Source organism: Gallus gallus, chromosome 28 (assembly GCF_016699485.2).
Source record: "Gallus gallus isolate bGalGal1 chromosome 28, bGalGal1.mat.broiler.GRCg7b, whole genome shotgun sequence".
NCBI lineage: Eukaryota > Metazoa > Chordata > Aves > Galliformes > Phasianidae > Gallus > Gallus gallus.
Window position 1 is genome coordinate 4,336,516 of NC_052559.1, and position 19,443 is coordinate 4,355,958.

General features: G+C 59.4%; 2 protein-coding genes and 1 non-coding gene across 7 annotated transcripts in view; all 3 read left to right on the forward strand.

Annotated features, from left to right (window-relative positions):
* The first annotated feature begins 329 nt into the window (after positions 1 to 329).
* FKBP8 (FK506 binding protein 8) lies at positions 330 to 6,498 on the forward strand. 5 transcript variants are annotated; one of them, XM_040653551.2, is made up of 9 exons: positions 330 to 550; positions 1,447 to 1,749; positions 1,883 to 2,052; positions 2,184 to 2,272; positions 2,452 to 2,669; positions 2,744 to 2,916; positions 3,010 to 3,087; positions 5,114 to 5,251; positions 5,706 to 6,498. In XM_040653551.2, exons 1-9 carry the CDS (start codon positions 433 to 435, stop codon positions 5,790 to 5,792), a joined length of 1,374 nt encoding a protein of 457 aa, XP_040509485.1. In that variant the 5' UTR covers positions 330 to 432; the 3' UTR covers positions 5,793 to 6,498. The 5 variants fall into 5 exon arrangements, with proteins under 5 accessions (XP_040509485.1, XP_015155539.3, XP_015155540.2 ...); XM_015300053.4 differs by lacking the exon at positions 330 to 550 and adding an exon at positions 759 to 1,156; XM_015300054.4 differs by lacking the exon at positions 330 to 550 and adding an exon at positions 759 to 1,008.
* A 588-nt stretch (positions 6,499 to 7,086) lies between these two features.
* ELL (elongation factor for RNA polymerase II) overlaps positions 7,087 to 19,443 on the forward strand; it is a 34,128-nt gene continuing 21,771 nt past the window's right edge. The window contains 1 exon segment of the mRNA NM_001012847.2: positions 7,087 to 7,238. Within this exon segment, the coding sequence (NP_001012865.1) occupies positions 7,104 to 7,238 (135 nt within the window). The 5' untranslated portion in view covers positions 7,087 to 7,103.
* Positions 13,972 to 14,038, forward strand: MIR12258 (microRNA mir-12258). Its single transcript, NR_162023.2, has one exon. It is a non-coding gene; the product is annotated as a microRNA mir-12258 (primary transcript).

The window sequence follows — 19,443 nt, forward strand, 5'->3', positions numbered from 1 at the left end:
AGAAGCAACCACTCACTGCTGAAAGCCTCCGGGTACTGCTTGGCCAGCTTCCCCTTCAGCGCCCTGCGGGAGGAGAGGGCCGGGTTCACAGATGGACCCCGCACACGCACACAGATCCCTTCGATCCGTGAGGTCCCCCGAGGCCACCGGGCCGTCCCCTCCCCCCGCCGCCTACCGGATCCGACGGAAGATGCTGTCGAGGTCCTTCTTCATCTCCACCAACGTCTTGGTGTGGTGCAGGAAGCGCTCGTTCATCTGCTGCATGCGCAGGCTGGACAGGTTGTTGAAGTTGAGCAGCATCTCGTTCGTCTTCTCAAAGCGATCCAGCCTGCGTGCGGAGCGGCAGTTCCCACGGTTACACGGGGGCACCGGGGGCTGCCGCTCACACGGGACCCCGCTTCCCCCGGGACTCACATGTTCTTCTGAGCCTGGATGATAGCGTTCACGTCCTCGGCGTTCACCATGCCCAGCACCCGCCCGCAGAACACCCGCGAGGCTGTGGGCTCCATCGCGCCGCCGCCTGCGGGACCCCCGACCCCCGCCGTGCCCGGTAACGGAGTCTTCCCCCCCCCCGCCCGCTTCCCGGTAACGGCGTGGGCTCGAGCCCCTCTCGGTAGCCCCGCCCCTCCCGCGGCAGCAGCGGGGGCCGCTCCTTTCCCTCCCTTCACATGACGGGAGCGGCACCGGCGGCCGCGCCTCGCTTCCGGGTGCGGGGTTACGTCGAGCGCGACCCCGTGGCGTCACCGCGCGCGTGCGTCACGGCGCCGGGCCGGAAGTGGTGGCGATTGAGTCGGGTGAGGGGACCGGGAGCCGCAGGGCCGCCTCGGTACCGGAGCACAGACCCGGGGGTCTCCTGGGCGATGGCTTTGCCGCGCAGGGGTTGAGCCGCCCGGGAAACCTCTGGGGGCCTCCGGCGCCTACAGCCCTCGGAGGCGGGACACCGAGAGCTACCGCGGCTACGGGCGGCGGGGACACCGGCCCGGCGGGGGTGCCGGGCCCGCGGAGCAGGTGCGGTGCCGCGGCCCCTTTAAGTCCGCGGCGCGCCGCTCTCGACGCGTCGATGAGGAGCGTTGGCGCCACCCAATGGCCTCGGTGGGGCGGGAGGCAGCGGCCCAATGGGAGCGCGGGGGCGGGGCCAACGGCCTCGGGTTCGCGGGTAGGTGGGAGCGGCGGGGGGCGCGCGGCGGCCGTTGCTAGGGGGAGTCCCGGCGCGTGACGGGGACGGTGACGTGGGGACCCCCGCCGGGCGCGCGCGCGGGGGAAAAGCACGTGGTGGAGAGGGGCGCGCGGGGCGGTGCTTCCAGGGGCCGGAACCCGTGCCTGGGGCCTCCCCGGTCCGGCCCCGACAACCCCGCCGGGAGAGCCCCGTGCGCTCCGGGGTCGCTCGGGGGGTGCTGGCGGCCTCATCGCGGTGTTCGTAGCACCGACTGTTCCTCTCTCCCGCAGGTCGCTACTCTCCCTGCTCTGCCACGATGGCTTCCAGCGGAGAGGAGATGAGCAGCGGCTCCCCGGGCCGGGCAAGCAGCGACACCGAACCGCCCGGTCCGGAACCGGCTGCGACCTGCGCCGCTCAGCTGGACGGTGCAGAGGATTTCGAGGTTCTGGAGGAGGACGAGGACGACCTGAGCGAGCTGCCACCGCTGGAGGACGTGGGACGGGCACGGGGACCACTGCGGGAGGACGCCCAGTCCTCAGAGCAAGGCCCGGGGGAAGCAGCTGAGGACCCCCAGGAATGGCTCGATGTCTTGGGTGAGAGCAGGTCAGGAGGGCAGCAGGGTGTTCCCAGGATGCCTTGACCACCACAGAGGCTGAGGTTGGGCTGGGAGTGAGGTTCTCCCCTTCCCTGCTGCGGGCTGACCACCTCTGGCTTCTCTTGGCCCAGGGAGCGGCTTGCTTAAGAAGAAGACACTCGTGCCAGGTCAGGGCGTGGAGAGCCGCCCCCGCAAGGGCCAGGAGGTGACTGTCCGTCTGAGGGCCACGCTGGAGGATGGCAATGTGGTGGAGGAGAACCCCAGCCTCACCTTTACCCTGGGAGACTGCGATGTATTGCAGGTGGGGCTTGGAGGAATCCACCCTGATGTGTGCGACTTCACCCTGGGGGGAGACTTAGGGTTGGCGATGTCCTTGTTGGAGTCAGGATTGACCCCTTTGCTCATCTTCTCCTGCAACGTTGCTCTCTGTAGGCTCTGGACCTCTGTGTACAGCTTATGGAGATGGGAGAAACGGCTTTGATTATGTCAGATGCCAAGTACTGCTATGGTGCACAGGGCAGGTGAGCGTGGAGAGTGTGGAACGGGATAGGGTAGGCCCAAAAAGGGCTACGACTGCTATCCCCAGTCCCCACTACCACAGCCTGGGCTCCTGGGGAGCCCCTGTGGCTCTGCTGTCACCTCTGGGATTGGTGGAGTTTGCAGCAGAGCCAGGCCTGAGAATGGCTTTGTGCCACTGCAGGAGCCCTGACATCCCACCCAACGCAGCGCTCACACTGGAGGTGGAGCTGCTGGAGGCTCGGGATGCACCAGACCTGGAGCTGCTCAGCGGGAGGGAAAAGATAGGCCTGGCCAACCGCAAGCGGGAGCGAGGTAACTTCTACTACCAGCAGGCAGATTATGTGCTGGCCATCAATTCCTACGACATCGCTCTCAAAGTCATCAGCTCCAGCTCAAAAGGTACCCCCTGCTGCTGTGAGTGAGGGCTGCCTGTGCTTCCTTCCTGTTGTAACCCACCTCTGGGGTCTTTGCAGTTGATTTCACCCCGGATGAGGAGGCAGAGCTGCTGGACGTGAAGGTGAAATGTCTTAACAATCTGGCAGCCTCTCAGCTTAAACTGGACCATTATGAGGCAGCCCTGAAGTCCTGTAACCTTGTTCTGGAGCACCAGCCAGGGAACATCAAGGCACTTTTCCGAAAGGGCAAGGTGAGGTGCTGCCATCCCTGCTCTGCAGCAGGACTGGGGAGGCGCGGAGACCACACCTCAATCACCTCCCTCAACCCCCACCTCACCTTCCAGGTCCTGGCCCAGCAGGGCGAGTACAGAGAGGCCATCCCCATCCTAAAGGCGGCTTTGAAGCTGGAGCCTTCAAACAAGGTAGGCTGGGTGTTCTCAGGGCTCTGTCCTTGTGACCATGTTCCTACAAGCCTCAGTGTCCCCCGTAGCTGTCATCAGCCTCCTCTGCGCAGGGCCAGGGCAGCCGTGGGGTGGTGTACCAAGTGCCAGCACCCAGTGCTGCAATACCTGAACATGGCTGAGCTCGTGGGTTCCTTATCTCCATGTTGCAAGACTCTCTTTTTGCCCTTTGGCCCTTTGGTATCAGGGCTTTCTGCCAGCCCACCTCTGCTTCAGCAGCTCTGCCTGCATGGTCTGGCTTCCCCAGTGGCTTGTGCCATTGCTGTGAGAAGTGAGGCAGAGCAAGTCCTTGCCATCTCACTCAGCAGCCTGCAGCATGATTCATTGGGTGGCCCCAGCAAGCCCAGACCTCAGTCCAGCGCCCAGGCCAGAGCAATCTCTCGGTCAGGAATTTCCTGTCGGTTAATGATCAGCTGCAGGACTGAAGCCTCAGGGAAGTCAAAAGCCTCAGCAGTGCCAGGAAATGGCCCCAGCAAAAGCAGGGCTGGGAGCAGCAGGGGAGGTGCTGCCTGCAGTGGGGGCTTTGCTCCTGCATTGGCTCCTCGGTTTTATCCGCCTCTTTGTGGGCATTTCACCAAAACATCACAGTTCACCTCGTGTTCCCTGGTGCCTGAAGGTCACGGGCAGCACGGGGCCCTGCAGGTGCTCCATAGCCTTCAGAGCACCCAGGCACCTTGTGCTCTGAGAGCCCTCATGGGGAAGGGCATAAGGGACCTCAGAGTAGCACTTGGGCAGCTTGGAAGAAGTAGGGGAGCAGAACTGGGACTACCGGGGTGAGGGATGCTGTCCCTGCTTGTCCTTCGTGTCATTGCCGCTGGCAGGGCTGCAGCTCATCAGCCCATCTGGGTGAAGCTTTTAATTGAAAAGGAGCAAAAATCAAAATGCCTGGCAGTGACGTTACTGGTGAAACCACATACAAATTACTGGCCTTTCCAGCTGCTTGCTGGGATTCACAGGGATGTGGCCGTGCTGCTCCAGACAGCAGCGTTAAACACACATTAGTGAGTCACAGCTATGGCTACTGGTGGTGAAAACAGACTGAAGAAATGCTCAGCTCCACCTGCCCTTGGATGAGGAAACCTGGTTGTCTGGAGCTGCCAGCACCTCCTAACTGGCACAGACCTTCGTGTCCCTTTCTAACCCCCTGGAAATTCACCTTTATGGAGATGCTGTTTGTCCTACACCAAAGCATCAAACCCCGCAAGCTGCTGGGGTGTGTTTGCAGGTGCTCGGCTGCTGGTGGCATGGCTTGGCAGTGCCGTGGCTGCTCGCCGTACTGGTGCTTTGGGGCAGCATCAGAGCCGCCTGCAGCACAGCATCCCCAGCAGAGGGCACAGCACAGTTGTGGCTCCCGTATGCCGCTGTCACCACATCCTGCTGCCACTGCAGGCTGGAGGCGTCGGCCCTCCACCACGGAGCAGGTCCCCTGGTGCAGGCAGGATGCAGCAGGACGTCCAGGTTTTGCCCCAGTCTGGCTTCACACCAGGCTTGGTGTAAGCCTGATTTCCCAGCCTTTTTCCAGACAGAAATGTGGGAGAGCTCTGGCTGGTCTGTCCCTGAGGCAGAAACTTTTCTGCCTCGATTAAAGGAGAAAATCCTTTCCTGATGCCTGCCATCAGCTTCAGGCTCCTCTCTGCACTGCCAGCAGCTTTTCCTTGGTGTCACTTCCACAGGAAACAGGCTGCCAGCAAACAGAAGCTTTGGTGGACAGAAAGGATGGGGCATGCCTAGAGCTCAGAACTGCATTTTTAGGAGGGTTTGGCAGGATTACTCCAGAGGGATGAGGGAAGGTTCTGAGGGTCCTGAGCAGGCAGGAAACCACGTGCCAGCCTGGTGCAGCCCCTCCATGCGGGGCAGTGGGGCAGCATCAAGCCATCAGCTCCTGCATGGCCAGGGGGGCCCAGTCTGCTGTTATCTGCACTGTGGTCCCTGTCCCCTCCCCTCCATCCTGGGTTTGATAACCTCTATGCTGCACTCTGCTCCCCAGACCATCCACGCCGAGCTCTCAAAGCTGGTGAAGAAGCACGCAGACCAGAAGACGGTGGAGACAGAGATGTACAGGAAGATGCTTGGGAATCCCAGCGCCAGCAGCGCCCCGGTGAAGTGCAAAGACAAACTGACCTGGGTAAGGGCTGCTGCTGGCATACAGAGGGATGGCAGAGCGTTGGGGTCACCCCTGGGGTGGGGACTGCAGGGGATGTGTCCCTGGGGGCCAATGTGGTGCTGCTCCTCCTGGGCAGGGGGCTGCGGGACTGAACCACCCCAGGCTGAGGGTCAGGAAATCGCTGATAGCGGCGGTGCTGCCGCTCTGCCTGGCGATGGCAGCTGGAGGCTCTGGACTTTGCTCTCAGCTGGCTGTGCAGGTGGAAAGCGCCGTCAGCTGGGCAGCACATGCTGTCCTCTCGGACGTGCCGGCCACGCGCCGGGCAGAGCCGACGCAGCACTTGCCTTTTTGGGCTGTGTTATCTCGGATGCGTGTCGGGAGCCGTGCACTGCCCCACGGCCCTGTGCCAGCAGGCAGGGCTGCATGTCCCGGCTGAGGGGCATCCCGTCACATTGCCAATTTCTCTCCTCTTCAGTCCATCCCCTGGAAGTGGCTCTTTGGTGCGACAGCCATCGCGCTCGGTGGGGTGGCCCTATCTGTTGTCATCGCAGCCAGGAACTGAGGGCAGCGGTGGGGAGCCCGGCGCTGGGATGTGCCTCACTCCTGCCAGGGATGTCCATGGGGCTCCGCTCCCCTCCTCGTTCCCTGTGGACTCACACATGCTCTCCTGGCAGGAGGTACCACGTCCCCCCTACCCTGACCATCACCCAGCACCCCCACACCTCGTCCTGCTGGGGACAGAGCCGCAGGCAAAGCAGAGACCCCGCAGCCCTGAATGCATCAGGGGCAGCCTGACCTCCTGCGAGTGCTGCACGCAGTGACTGTCCCCATCAGTGTGTCCCAGGGAGGACGCAGCAAGCTGTGCTCCTGGCCACGGGGCTGCTGGAGGAAGCTGGCTGGCTGTGAGCCCACTCCAAGGAACGTGGGGTGCACGGGGCACGTGCAATGAGATTCCCCCCGAGCTGGAGGGCTGCCGGGGAGCCCCAGCTCTGCCCTCCCGCTCCCCCCTCAGCACTTCCCCAGAGCGTGCAATGCCCACAGAAAGCCAAAGAGCCCCATGGACCGAAGGACAGGCGGAGAAGCGCCATAGCCGTGTCCCAGCTGCTCCTGCAGGTCCGGCCCTGCGGGGTCCTCCTGCCCTGCAGCTGCCCCCAGCCGCGGGCCCACAGCTGCCAGCCCCGCTCTCAGCTCTACTCCCAGGGGCCGTTCGCACTGTCCCCCCCCTCCCCGAACTGACTGTGAACTCCCAATAAAGGACAATTCGTGCACGGCTGGGCCTTGTTCTTCCCAGCGTGGGGTGCAGCACTGCAGCAGGGGCTGGGAGCAGCTGGCTGGGGGGCAGTGGGGAATCTGCTCGGATGGGGGGAGTCGCGCGCATGGGAATAAAACCAACTCCAGCCCCAAAGGCTGCCCTGGGGGGGCTCGCTTGCCTTTAGTGGGAGGGGGGCCTGCGTACCTCCAGGCCGTGCCCAGGGGCAGATGCTCTGCGGGAAGAGCGCTCCTGGGCCCCTCGGGGCGTTGTGCCAGCCGGAGGGGGTGGGGGGGGTTTCCCCAACAGCCTCCGGGCACCGCCCGCCCGCAGCCCCCGAGTCCCCCCGCGGCCGCCCCAAACCACCATTCCCGCCGTGCCCCGCGGCCATTTATTTTGCATATCCCCGCCCCTCCCTTTTGTCACCCAATCCGCCGCGGCGCCCCGTGGAGCTCGACCAACGGGAGCGCGCTCTGCCCACCTCCTTCCCCCAGCAACAGGCTCTCCGGATGGGCGGAGCCCGGGGAGCTCTGCCTCCGGACGTCTCATGAATAATGCACGAGGGGGGCGTGGCGGCGGCGGAGGCCCCGGCGGCCCAGGCGCGGAGGGGGAGACGGTCCCAAGATGGCGGCGCTGCAGGCGGAGCGCGGGTACGGGCTGTCCTGCGGCCGGCTGGGCCGCGGCACCCGCGTCTCCGTCTTCCACGTGAAGCTGACGGAGAGCGCCCTGCGCGCCTTCGAGAGCTACCAGGCGTGTAAGGTGAGGGGCGGGGGGCGCGGCACGGCCCCGGCACGAGGCCTTTGGCCGGAGCCCCGCGGTGGGGCTGTGGGGCTGTGGGGCTGTGGGGGGGGGTGGTTCTGTGGAGCCGTGGCGGGGGGGGCTCGGCTCCGTGTGGGGCTGGGGCTGATTTGGGAGACGGTCCCCGTTTTGGTGGTTTGAAGGCCGTGGGGGGGGTTGGCTGTGCCCTTCGGTTACGCCTCAGACTGGGGGGTTCCTGGCGTCCCCCTGCGGGCGGTGTCGGGGTGTGGGGGTGTCCCCGTGTCCGCCTCCAGGGGGTGGGCGGGGGGGATTCCTGGCCTCCGGAAAGCCCCGGGGGGGTCGGGAGGCGTCGTGTGCCCCCTGGGGGTGTCCGGGAGAAAAGGGGGGGGGGTGCGGGGGCTGCGCTGTCGGTCCCCCCCACGTAAATGGCCGTGGAGTGACGGGGGGGGCGGCGTTCCTTCTCCTCCTCCTCCTCAGTGACCGCGGAGCCGCTCCCCCTCCCCCCGGCTACGTGACACCGGGCAGCGCAGGTCCCCCTCCCCCCGTGCATAGGGGAGCTGTGGGGTTGTGTCGTCCCCCCCCCCCCCCTTCGTGTCTCGGGGTTCCCCCGCCGCCCCCCGGCTCGGGCTGGGGCCGCACATCGCCATCCCCCACTGTCTGCTGAGCTCTTTCCCCAACCCCCCCCCCCCCCATCACGGTCCCAGCGCTGCCCTCTCATCCTCTCGCGTTCTTTCCCCCCTTTCCCCGCGTCTCAGTGCCGCCCTTCACCTCCCCAGCAGCCGGAACCCACCGCGCTCTGTAGGATAAACCATATGTTGTCACAGCACTATTTTTAATGTCGGGTGTGGGTTACATCACAGCCCCGCGTTGGGCAATCATCCGTGCGAGGACGGACGTAATTACTGTTCCAGGCTTTATCAACTCGTCTTTTAATGAGCGCTTATCAGCGTTCTGGGGAGGCAGTGGCGATGGAAGGGGCCTCGGATAGGCTGAGGGTTTCGATTATTTTTTTCCCTTTAAAAATACAAATATACGGGTGTTAAAATGAAAGCAATGAGGCCTGTGTGTTGGGAAGGTCTTTTCCTTTGGGGGAGGGTGAGTAGGAAGGCTCCGGGCAGCTGCGCTCAGTATTTCGGGCAGCTATTCTGGGTCGCGGCGCTGTGAATAGTGGTGTTTATTTTCCAAACGCTGTTTGGTGGCCATCGGCCACTAATGAACTTTGCTTCCTTCCCCGCCACCCAAAGGAGCAGCAGCCGGAGCTGCCGAGCAGGGAGGGACGGCAGCGCTGTTTGTGCAGTGAGTAACGCAGCGGTGAGTGGCCGTGAGCTCACGCGCCGCGTTGGCCCGGTGAGTTTCCCCACTGATGGGCAGTGGGGTCGGCACGGCCGGGGCGGCCGTTTGCAGCTCTGGGCTGTGATTTCCTTTTGGTGAATGGAAGACATTCGCTCCGAGCTCTGCGTGCTTTGAGGCGCGGTGGAGCCGATGGTGGCGGTGCGTTGGGTGCGTCGTGGCACAGCAGCCAGAGCTGTGAGCTCCAGTGCTCCTGCAGCCCCCTTGTGCAGCCTGACCTGGTCCTGCAGCAGGATGGTGTGTCGGTGTGATGCCCGTGGATGGGGCAATGGCTTCGTTGGGTTGAGTTGCTCTTGGCCTAAGGGTGACGCGTTGGGATGGCACAGTTCCGAAGTGATGGCCCCGCTGGGTCTACTCCTTTGGGTTGGAGCGTTTGTGTTCCTTTTGTGGAGCTGTGGGGCGGGCAGTGGGGTGATGGAGAGTGGCGTTCGTCCCTTTTGGGTGCTGGGATCTGCTGGGTTTCTGTCTCCAGCCACAGCATGGGGTGCTGTGCTTACATGGAAGGGGCAGAACCCGCATCACCTGCTCACACCTCCCAGCAGTCTCTGCCTGCTGAGCTCTGCACTGAAGGCTGAGCGTTGGTAACGTGTCCCAGGCCAGCCTGTGTGCTGGTGAGATGGAGCTGGCCTTGTCCCGCAGCCTAAAACAACGCTCAGCTCTCCAAGGAATGCGCTCTGCGTTGGCTCGCCTGCGTCAGCCACACGCTGGATGGGTCCAGGCTCTGCTGGGCCACCCCATGAGGCTTCTGCCCCCTCTGCTCAGCCAGGCCAAGCAGCTGGGGTCTGCTGTGCCCCTGCCCTGCTTTCCTCCCACAGCCTTTGCCCTGCGTCTCATCCTTCTCACTCCGTGTGGTGCGGACAGCTGTGGTGTTACCCCATCAATACATCCAGGTACCCCTCAGCACACAGCACTCATGCTTTGCTTTTTGCCCCCAGCCTCTGTCAGCATCACAGCAGTTCTGGGTGGACAGATTTGGGTTGAGCACCACACACAGACCCGTGTGCCATTGCACCCATCAGTGCTGCGGCCGTGCAGAGCTGATGACTATTCCTGGAACTTCCCCGGTGGGAATTTCCCATATTTATCAGAAAATGGCTGTGGTTTTAGGAGCAGCACTCACACAGAGGGTTGCATTCTGATAAAAAGTGACGTGAGTGCAGCTGTGCACCTCTCCCCATTATGCACTGCTGTGATGGCAGCCGCTCCGCATCCCCACTGCTGCAAGCTGAGTCCCGGTGAGCCTTGGCAGGTGCACAGATGCTCAGTGGGGGCTGAGCTGAGCTAAACCCAGCTCTGCCCCACGCTCTGAACCCAGCGTTGGATCTGTGGTCTGCTGCTGGGGCTCCCCGCATCCCTTCCCCACGTCCCCTTCCTTCCCCGCAGGATGCTGTGGCAGAAGCTGTTTCCCACAGGGTGAAGCAGATCCTTTGCAGCCCCTGGTGCTGAAATAACTCCTCCAGAGCAGCGTTTCGGGGTCAGGCTGCTGTGCTTAAAGCCCAGACTCCAAAATGAAGGGTCTGCAGGGCAGCGCATCGCTGTGCTGGCGGCTGTCGCAGGTGTCAGAAAGAGAGCACTGCTCCCGAATCAGAGCTCATTGAGTTATCTCCGGGCTTTCTGCATCATCCCTCCTCTCCCATAACCTGTTTTTTCCTGTCCTATTAACTCACCGATGCTGTCGTCCGTCAGAATTGAAGCTGTTACGACATCGGGAACATGAGACGGTGACATGAGCGAGTGAATCAGCCCGGAGGAGGCTGGGGAAGGAAGCCGTGCTGCAGCTCAGCCATCAGCAGAAACGGGACGGGACGTGCCGAGCTCAGCGCTGACCCGCAGCTCCCAGGGATGGGATGGGAGACGCTTCGCCTCTCTCCTTAGGAATGTTTTGGCCCGTGGTGGTTTCCTTTCAATTATTTAGGGCAGCTTTTTCCTCTCGACCGTGCGGCGTTCGGATCGGCTCAAATTATACCTTCGTCTCTATAGTTTTCAAATTGCACGGGGAAGAACCGTCTGTAATTTACATGGAAAGTGACGTTCAGTTGCTATGGGATTCAGTGGCAAATTAGAAACCCATTATGCTTTTTTTTTCCCAGTGGCAGCAGTGCTTCTGATTGGTGACGTGCCAAAGGAAAGTAGAAACTTTGGGGCAGAATCCCCGGACCTGAGAGTGCCTTTTTCCCCTTTTTTTGGTCACGTTCTGCTTTCTATCAGCAGGTTGTGCACCTTAAAGGGATGCGATTGATCAGAGAGGTTCAGTTTGGCCTTTTGGTAACTTTCTGCTTTCCAACAATTCCGGGGGGAGCGAACTTGATGTCGAACCCCTCTGGTTCCTATGCAGCTGGGTTTTTTTTAAGGCACATAACAGAGCATTTTGGCACTCGGATCAATGGATCCAGCTGCTGGGCCGGGTGGTTGCATGCATTGCCCAGCAAGACTCAACCTGTGCTCCCTTTCAGCTTGCTTTCGCACTGGTTTCGTACTGAGCTGAACCAGCAGTGAAGGTGGGAATGCAGGCTGTCATTTCTGTGTTTTCACATCTGCGCCGGGCCCTCTGCTGAGATGTGTGCTCAGGACTCGGGCTGTGGGCTGAGGCCATGCAGGTGCTGCTGGGCTCTGGGGCAGCACGGAGTGCTCTGTCCTGTTCCGTGGGTTGTGTCAGAGCCGCTTGGCACAGCGTGGGGCTGTTGAAATCGCTCACTTTGCACTGTGCTGGCTGCTGGAAGGGGGGGGAATGGGAGTTTGCTTAGAAAAGCATTGAGGTCTCGGTGCTGAACGGACATGTGAGCTCCTAAGCACATCACACCCCACTCCATGTCAGCTCAGCGCTGTCTGTAACTTAAGAACGTGAACTCGCAAAGCATCTCCAAATCCCCGGTGTTTGTGCGTGTTGAAAAATGGGAAGAGACAGTCTGCATGCGTCACTCCCGTGCTCGTTTGTGCCAGCTAATCCACGGGAGGAGAATACGATTTGGCTGACGGAGTGGTTTTGCTGCTCGTGCACAATAGAGTGCGTTGGGATGGCTGCAGGGCTGGAGGTGGCACACGGCCGGGGTGGGCGCACGGCTGCTGCGTGGCACAGTGGTAAGGGGTGAGGTGGGTTCCCTCCGAGCAGCGGAGGTGAATGCTGTTTCTGGAGGAGCCTCGGTCTGAAGTGAACTTCTTTTCTGATGGAAAGAAATGCCTGATAATGTGGGCTCTGCTGATATTCCATACAGAGGCATCGCCAGCGCTGCGCGCCTGCAGTGCCTGCGTCTGACCTAGATGCGTTATCCAGGAGAGGAGCTTGGATTTGCTGATAAAGAAGAGTTTTCTGTAGTAGCTCAGGCATTGCTTAGAAACCTCCGGTGTACACAAGGCAACTTCTGCCCTCCGTGGTAACCCAGCGCTGCCTTCTGACTTTATTTTCTGAAGAACTGCAGTGCTGGAGGGTCTGAGAGCCCCTCGGCGGCGCCCTGCAGTGCGCACTGTGCCCGCCTCCCTGCCCTGCTCCAGCCAGGAGGCAGTCTGGAAAAGCACAGCTCGGTGCACTTGGTCCCTCCTTTCTTTACATTGGACCGGTGCCTCTTTAATTTAAAGAAACCGGCGTTTGTTGAACTCAAAAGCAGGTCACCGTGTGCGGGTGTGCTGCGAGGCCGGCGCTGCGAACCCTCCTTGGGTTGCCTTATGCCTGGGAGGGCGCTTCTCCTGAAGCTTCCCTGGAAACCACGACCTCCCCGTTCGGTCCCTCGGTGCCACCAGGACCTCTCCCTTTGGTCCCTCGGTGCCAGCAGCACCGGGTGAAGCACACAACCCAGGTGTGTTCCTTCCAAGCCCATCGAGCAGCCCGGCAGCGTGGAAGAACCGCCGCTTGGTCCGTGTCATTGTGCCCAAAGGACCCATATTTTTCTAAAACCAAAGTGGAAGACTCTAATTTAATCTTTCTTCTATATTCTTACTCACTGAGGGCCCGTTCTGCGACGGGCTGCGATCAATACGTGATGTGCCAGTTGTGGTTATTTGAATCATGTTTCCACATTTCAGTGTCTAGACTGGCTGTTTGCTGTGCTGTGCTGTACCTCTCCAGCTCCGGCGCTGATTTCAGTTGTTTTTGGCTCCTGGTTTCTATGAGAAAGTGAAGCAGGCCCTGTTGCTGTCTTCCACGGTCCCTATAAAGAGGGGAATGTGGGATCTGGTGGAGTATACTTTGCTTCGTGAGCTCTGTGCCACTGCTTTCCTCTCTCCTTGAGAATCCCCATGGATGTGCTGGGCTGTGCCACGTGGTGACCGCAGAGCAGTGCCTGCAGGTGCATCTCCATGGTTCCTCTGCAGGAAGGATGTGCTGTGAGCGACAAAACCTGCTGGAAATGCTAATCATAGGAATTAAAATCCTGATAATCCACACAGATGGGGGCATTTCTGGGGGTTGAAGCAGCCTTTGATGGACTGCAGTGACTGTGCTTTGCAGTGAGCGGCTCTCCTGCGCATGCAGGTGTTTGGGTTGTGGTCCTGAGCCCGAGAGCTCCGTGTGACGCCTGGGGCTGAGCGGGGCTGTGCGTGTTTGCTTTGGAGAGTGGAGCTCCTGGTGTACGGTGACGTGAGTTATGGATAGATGGGTGAAAGAAATGATGTTCACAGCTTGTAATTAACTGCTGCAGCTCGCTGCCGTGAAATGTCAAAGGCTTAAGTGCCTCTGAACCGGGAGCAGCGGCCGTGCGGTATGCAGAGCACAGGGCTGTGCTTGTGGCTGCTCCGTGCATCCCTATGTCCTCACCGAGCCATCCCTGCAGCCCCAGCCCTGCTGTGCCATGGCACCCAGGGCTCAGTGTTTGGGCTGGGGGGGAGTTGGGAAGCCAGCTGTCCCAGCCTGGGCGCACAGAACCCGAGCGCCGTGTGCCCGTGGGCAGGCTGTGTGTATCACCTGGGGCGTACAGTGCAGCACGGCTCAGTGCATGGCTCAGAGCAGAGCCGGGGGCGATGGGAGCTGTGCTGGGGCACAGCCGTGAGGTTCTGCTCCGTTTGGGCCCCACTGGCAGCGCCAGGGCTGTGCTCTGAGCTCCGACTCTCACTGCAGTGAATCAGGTTGGGAGAATGCCGATTGGTGTTGGCAGCACCTGCTGGGGCTTCCATCCCGAACTGTGACCTCTGCTCTGCCCACCTGCACAACTAAGAACTTCTTCTGCTCCCATAAATAGTTTCTTAAGCAGTGCGTAGGAGCTCAGCTGGCCAATTTCTTTTGTGGAGTGCAGTCTGTTGGCACAGCCTTACTGCTGCTCCAGGCGCTGCTGGTCCCATTGCTGTGCCGTGTGTCTGCATTGGGCAGGGGATGTTCAGCACAAAAAGGACCGTGGTTACGTGGAGCAGCCAGCTGTGAGGTCTGCATGCATCCCGTGTCACTGTGTGCCCTGGGTGCACGGCTGCAGCCTCCTCACCCATATCCCAAGGAGAAGCAGGGGAGGAGGACGCAGCCATGCGCTCAGTGCTCAGCCCGGAGCACAGCAGTGGCTCTGCAGCACACAGCCCCGCTCCGACAGCGGCTGTGCTTTCATCTCGAGAAGTGCAGCAATAGGAAGGGGGAAGTAATAGCAGGGAAAGCAAGGCACGCTTGCCCTTTATAAAAGTAAATGGGATATCTTAAATCTGTTTCACATACGCACTTGAGTTGACGTGGAACGTAACGGTGATTAAAACCAATGGCAAACATTTTTTTTTCCGGAGCGTGATTTGGAAATGGTTATGAGTGTAACAAAGACTTTGTTCATAATCCATGGGGAAGGCACAAGAAGTGCCCCCTGGGTTGCCATGCAGAGCACTTCCTCTGCTGCCCTGCACTGTGACAGCTTGTGACCACGTTGCCATCTGTGCCATCTCCCTGCAGGTGAGGGATGCTGTGGCTCAGCCTCTGGTTGGTTGGCAGCAGCACTGATGTGTCTTTGCTGTTCTTATCTGGACTTTTTTTTCCATGCTTGTTTTTGGAATTTGTTGTAACTTGAGCCTTCACAACTGTCCTGGAGGGGAGCGAAGAAACGCTGGATTTCTTACTTTATTCTACTGCTTTTTAGGGGTAGATTTTGCCAGTTCAGAAGAGTATGCTCTTTCTTTCACTGTTTGTCGCTTTATTTTTGGAGCAGGTTTGTTCCCAACCACCCTGGCAGTGCAAATAGAGACGCAGCTGAAACAGAGTGGGTTCTGTGCCTCCGCAGCAGAGGGAGCACCTCCAGCCCGCAGCCCTGGCTGCCCCTGCACCCGTGTGCTCAGAGGGCACGGGGATGTGGGGCTGCACCACCATGGGTTTGTTAATGCTTACAGCTGGAGATCCTGGGGGTAGAATCCCTCCGGTGGAAAAAAATCTGTCCTTTGTGAGTGATTTATTGCGTGTTGTCCCACGGATCAGAGAACGGTTTGGATTGGTGAGGTCCTTGACCATCATAGAACCATAGCGAGGTTGGGTTGGAAGGGTCTTTGACCATCAGACAACCATGGAACCGCAGTATGGTTGGGTTGGAAGGGACCTTACAGATCCCCAGCCCTACCCCTGCCGTGGGATGTGTGGCCCCCCAGTTGAGGCTGCCCAGGGCCCATCCTCGGCAGGCTGTGGCTCTATGAGGAATGTCTGAAGTTTGAAGAACCGTGCAGAGCAGTGGTGATGCTTCCCTCGAAGTGTCAATGGGATGCAGTTGGGCACGAGGAGCGGGCCGGTCAGGGCTTGTTTTCCTGCACTCAGCAGTGTGTGTGCTGGGTGAGATCTGTCCCGGACCAGTTAGTCAATCTGAGCTCTAAATTGCCTTTCTATATTTTCTCTTGCAAGAAAAGCAGCAAAGCCACGTGGCAGATAAGGATCACTGCAGAAACTCGCCTAAGCCATCTTCTGTGCGCATCTCCAAGTGAATCAGCCCCGGTGCTTTAATATGTCCTAAAATAAATGGCACTTTCGTAAGCAGGGCGCTGGGTTGGAAGCGCTGTATTTTCTGTAGCAGATTGCAGTGCAGGACAGCTCGTTACAGGGTGGCCTCGGGGCAGCGTTGTTCATTAACCAGCAGCCATCACTGTTTACCCCATGCGATAAGCGCAGCGCTGCCGTCACGGCTGCCCTTCGGAGAGGGCTGCTCCTCTTTATGGCTCCGTGCTGCCAGGTGGGGTCCCGCACTGCCAGGCTGCCGTGCCTCTTGCAATCACTGAAGCCGACTCTTCCTTCTGTTCCTTGCAGCCTGGTAACGCCGCTGTCGGTGCAGAGGTCATGCAGGATGTGATGCTCACAGGGCAGCTCGTGGGGCAGCGCATCCCTACGGCTCCAGGCAGTGCTCAGCCCTCGCTTTCAGTGGCATAATGGGGTTTTGGTTTCTCGTTATGCAAAGCAGTGCAGGTGTCTGACAGCACATCCCAGTTCTCAGAAGCAGAGTGCCAGCAGCTCTCCTGCCGTCCCCACGCGCTCTCAGAAGCGGAGGCTGACGCTGCACACACAGCTGTGCTCCTGGTGGGTCCCAGCCGTGGGATGGAGCTCCGGGCTGCCATGGTGGGCACCCATTGGCTCTCATAGAATCACAGAGTTGAGGAAATGTTGGAAGTATCTTAAAATATTCATTTTTAGCAGTGCTCTCTCTGGCTGTACCCATGCGGTGTTGTTCTGAGGCTGCCATTGGAGTGGTGCTCAGCAGAACCCGCTGTGTAGCTCAGGGCTGCCCCTCCTCCTTTCTCTCAGGCAGGCCTGGAGCCGGCTGACCATCTTGCAATACTTGGGCATTCTAGAGTAAATGGCATTTGAACTAATTCTTACTTTTCAGTGTAGCTTAAAGGTTGGGCTTTTTAAGCTCTGCCTTCACTGATGTCTCAAAACTTCCCAGAAGGGTGAGTTTAGTTGTTGGCCCATCTTAACATGCTGCTCACTGTCCTTCGTGTCTCTCGTGCAGCTCTGAACGCTGTGTGCAGTGCAGGGCAGAGCTGTGCTCTGAGCCACAGTCCTGGGGAGGTGGCAGTGCCCAAAGTGCTTTCCTTAGGATGTCCAGGAGCTTTTTGCTTCCTTCTGAGAGCTGCCCATGTCTGCAGCCCTAGCGAGCAGCCAGCCGGCCTCCCTCCTCCCTGCAGGAGGCACAGGAATCTTCTTTCATGGCATCTTCTGCGAGGGGATGGCTCCTGAAATGTAAGGAGCAGAGAATCAAAAGCCCTGTAATGATTCTTGGCTCACGCAGCTGTTAAGCAAAGCCTTCGGGGAAAGCAGAGCTGCCGTTCACCTTTTGCAGAGTTGGGAATTGAGGATGATTCAGTTTCCTGCTGCCAGTTGTTTTGGTTGGGTTTTATTTCAGCCCTTTCCCAACTGGACGAGATCATCTGATGGCTCCAGTAAGACTCTGCAGCAGAAGCAGGCAGGGCTGTGTTGCTGGGGTTGCAGCCGGGCCGGGGGCTGTGCGCGGTGCTCAGCGGCTGTTGGATGCAGTGCTGTGGTGGTCCTCTGCACAGTGCTGTTTCTTATTGAAAGCAGCACTTAGGAACACAGATGTGCAGGGTTTGCTCTCCTGTGCCCATGCTCAGAAATACTGCTGTTTACCTTTCTGTTTTCCTGTCTGGGCTGTCGGAGCGCTGAAAGCGGAGCCGCGCTGCTGGAGCCCCCCGAAGCTGTGCGTTGGTATTTCAGTTGGAATCCTTCTCTCCCAGCTGAGCAGTGACCTCAGGGCTCTTAAAAAGGGGCTTTTTTAGGCTGTGAACATTTGGCATAAGAATGCCTTTTCCCAAAGCTCCATTTCCACAGCTGGTGAGTGACAATGGGACCCATTTCTGGTTCTGGGCTCAATCTTTCGCCACAAAGCTGCTGACGCAGCGCTATCTTTGTGCAGGCGCTTTGCAAGTGCTGTTTCGACTTGTTGAGAGCTTTCCCAACTTTATCTGCTGCTTCTGCTCTGGGTCACAGCAGCGAGAGCCTTCGTGGAAGAGCAGCAGTGCCCCATGGCTGCAGTGCTGTGCTGCAATAAAGGGAACTTCTCTTTTTAGGGGAGACATGTCAGCTGTATCAGAGAGCTCCTGGGTTACGGCACGGGAGCAGCTTGCTGTGCTCAGGTAGCTCTTCTGCAATAGCTGCATGTTTAGTTGAGGATATATGGTTGATTCCCACCCTGCTGCCATCAGCTGTGCTCTGTATGGACAATTGCATGGGGATGCAGACGCTCTTTTTCCCTCTGATCTGTGCACCTCTGGAGAGGTGGGAGTTGGCCGTCCGCCTCCTGACAGCACAGCATTGCTGGGTGCCCCATCTCGTTAGCAGCGAAATTGGTGGGAGGCTGTAATGATTACACTGCAGATAATGATCCTCGGCGCTCTGAAGAGTCGGCGCTTTGATGATTGCCTCTCCTCAGCCCTAACGAGCAGGTCTCCCCGAGCACCCGGGAGAGCAATAGGGAGACAGCAGCACACCACAGCGGGGGAGGAGGAGCACTGCTGGGATGCGTGTCCCACCAGGGCAGCTCTGTCTGTGGAGCCCAGAGGTGAGTCAGGAGTTCAGTGTCACACCGCTGTCTCCCATCGTTGCCCATTTCTCACAGTGTGTGTTCCCTTTCGGTGCAGATCAGTGCTGCTTTCGTGCTCAAACCCGATGGAGAACCTTTTTGAGGTTCTCTGCATGGCTCAGCTCGTTTGTCTGGAAAAACAAAGCTTGCATTTTCTCTGGGGACGGCCCATTGCATCCCGATTGTCCATTCAGGGTTTACTGGAGAGTGCTTTTCTGGGCCCCCCGCCTTTGTTCCATGCAGCTGCTTGCTGAGCTGGAGCACTCGCTGGGGGAAGCCTTGGATTGCTGCAGCCATGCAGCATGCAGACCATGCGCGTGTGCTTTGCACAGTAACTGTGCTCACAGCACTGCAGAAATGGGGGGTTCTGATGCCGGCAAGCGGAGCGAGCAGCAGGCAAAAACACTTCTAATTACTTCTCGAAGGAATTGGGCCTCTTTAATTTCTTTCTGAAAGGCACGGCCTAAATGGCACGGACACGAAGCTCTTCTTTTTGGTGGCTCAGTGCTGCAGTGCTGCCTGCTGAGCAGCCGTGTGCTGCATCCCATGGAGCTGTGCATGCAGGGAACCCCTTCTGGTGTTTGCCATGGGGTCCGGCACCCACACACAGCTGTGGGGCAGTGCTGTGGGGCAGTGCCTTGGGAAGCGGTGCTCAGCTGTTGGGCTTTGGGTCCCAAACCGCTCTGGATGGGTCCCATGCTGTGCTGTGTGCCTGGTGAGCTCTGGGCCGAGGGAGCGGAGCCATCCTGGTGTGCGTGAGAGCCGCCCATGGCCAGCTCTGCTCTGTGACTGTGGGCTGACATCTCAATGACAGCAGCGTTTAATTGCGTTCTGCTGTGCTGATACAAGCTGTTGTCCGTGTAGGGCTGAGGACCTGCTTTACATCACAGGCACAAAGCAATTCCATTTGGCTACAGATGTGAGATGTAATCACAGCCCTCTCTCACCAGACCCCGGCGGCGCAGGGGTGGTTTTGGTGCCACATGGCATGGAAGCACTGAGATCCCACCTTTGTACAGTGGCTCTGCACACAACTCGCTGTCTCATAGGGGGCACTCGTGGCTTCTGAACCTTTTGAACCCGAAAAGTTCAAACCACTGAGGAAGTGACGCTGGCAGTGCGTAGCATTATTCAACCACAGGCAAGGAAGGCAGTGGTGTTCTGCAGCCCAGCAACTGGAACTTGGAGACGTCCTGGAGCTTTGGCTGACATCAGAGATCTTTATCACCTTACTGCTGCTTGTTCTGCGTCGTGCTCCCATCTGGAGGTGCTTTGTGATCTGCACCTGTTTGTGACTGTAGGAAAATCGTGGTTTGTAATGTGTGTGTCTCCAGGTGGGGATGTGTACCCAGGGGAGCTGAGCCCCCAGGAATGCTGGCCCTCCCCCC

Coding starts and splice junctions, on each gene's coding strand:
- FKBP8 (XM_040653551.2), top strand. CDS start 433: ATGATAGCGTTCACGTCCTCGGCGTTCACCATGCCCAGCACCCGCCCG. Junction 1,750..1,882: donor GGAATGGCTCGATGTCTTGG/GTGAGAGCAGGT, acceptor CTCTTGGCCCAG/GGAGCGGCTTGCTTAAGAAG. Junction 2,917..3,009: donor CACTTTTCCGAAAGGGCAAG/GTGAGGTGCTGC, acceptor CTCACCTTCCAG/GTCCTGGCCCAGCAGGGCGA.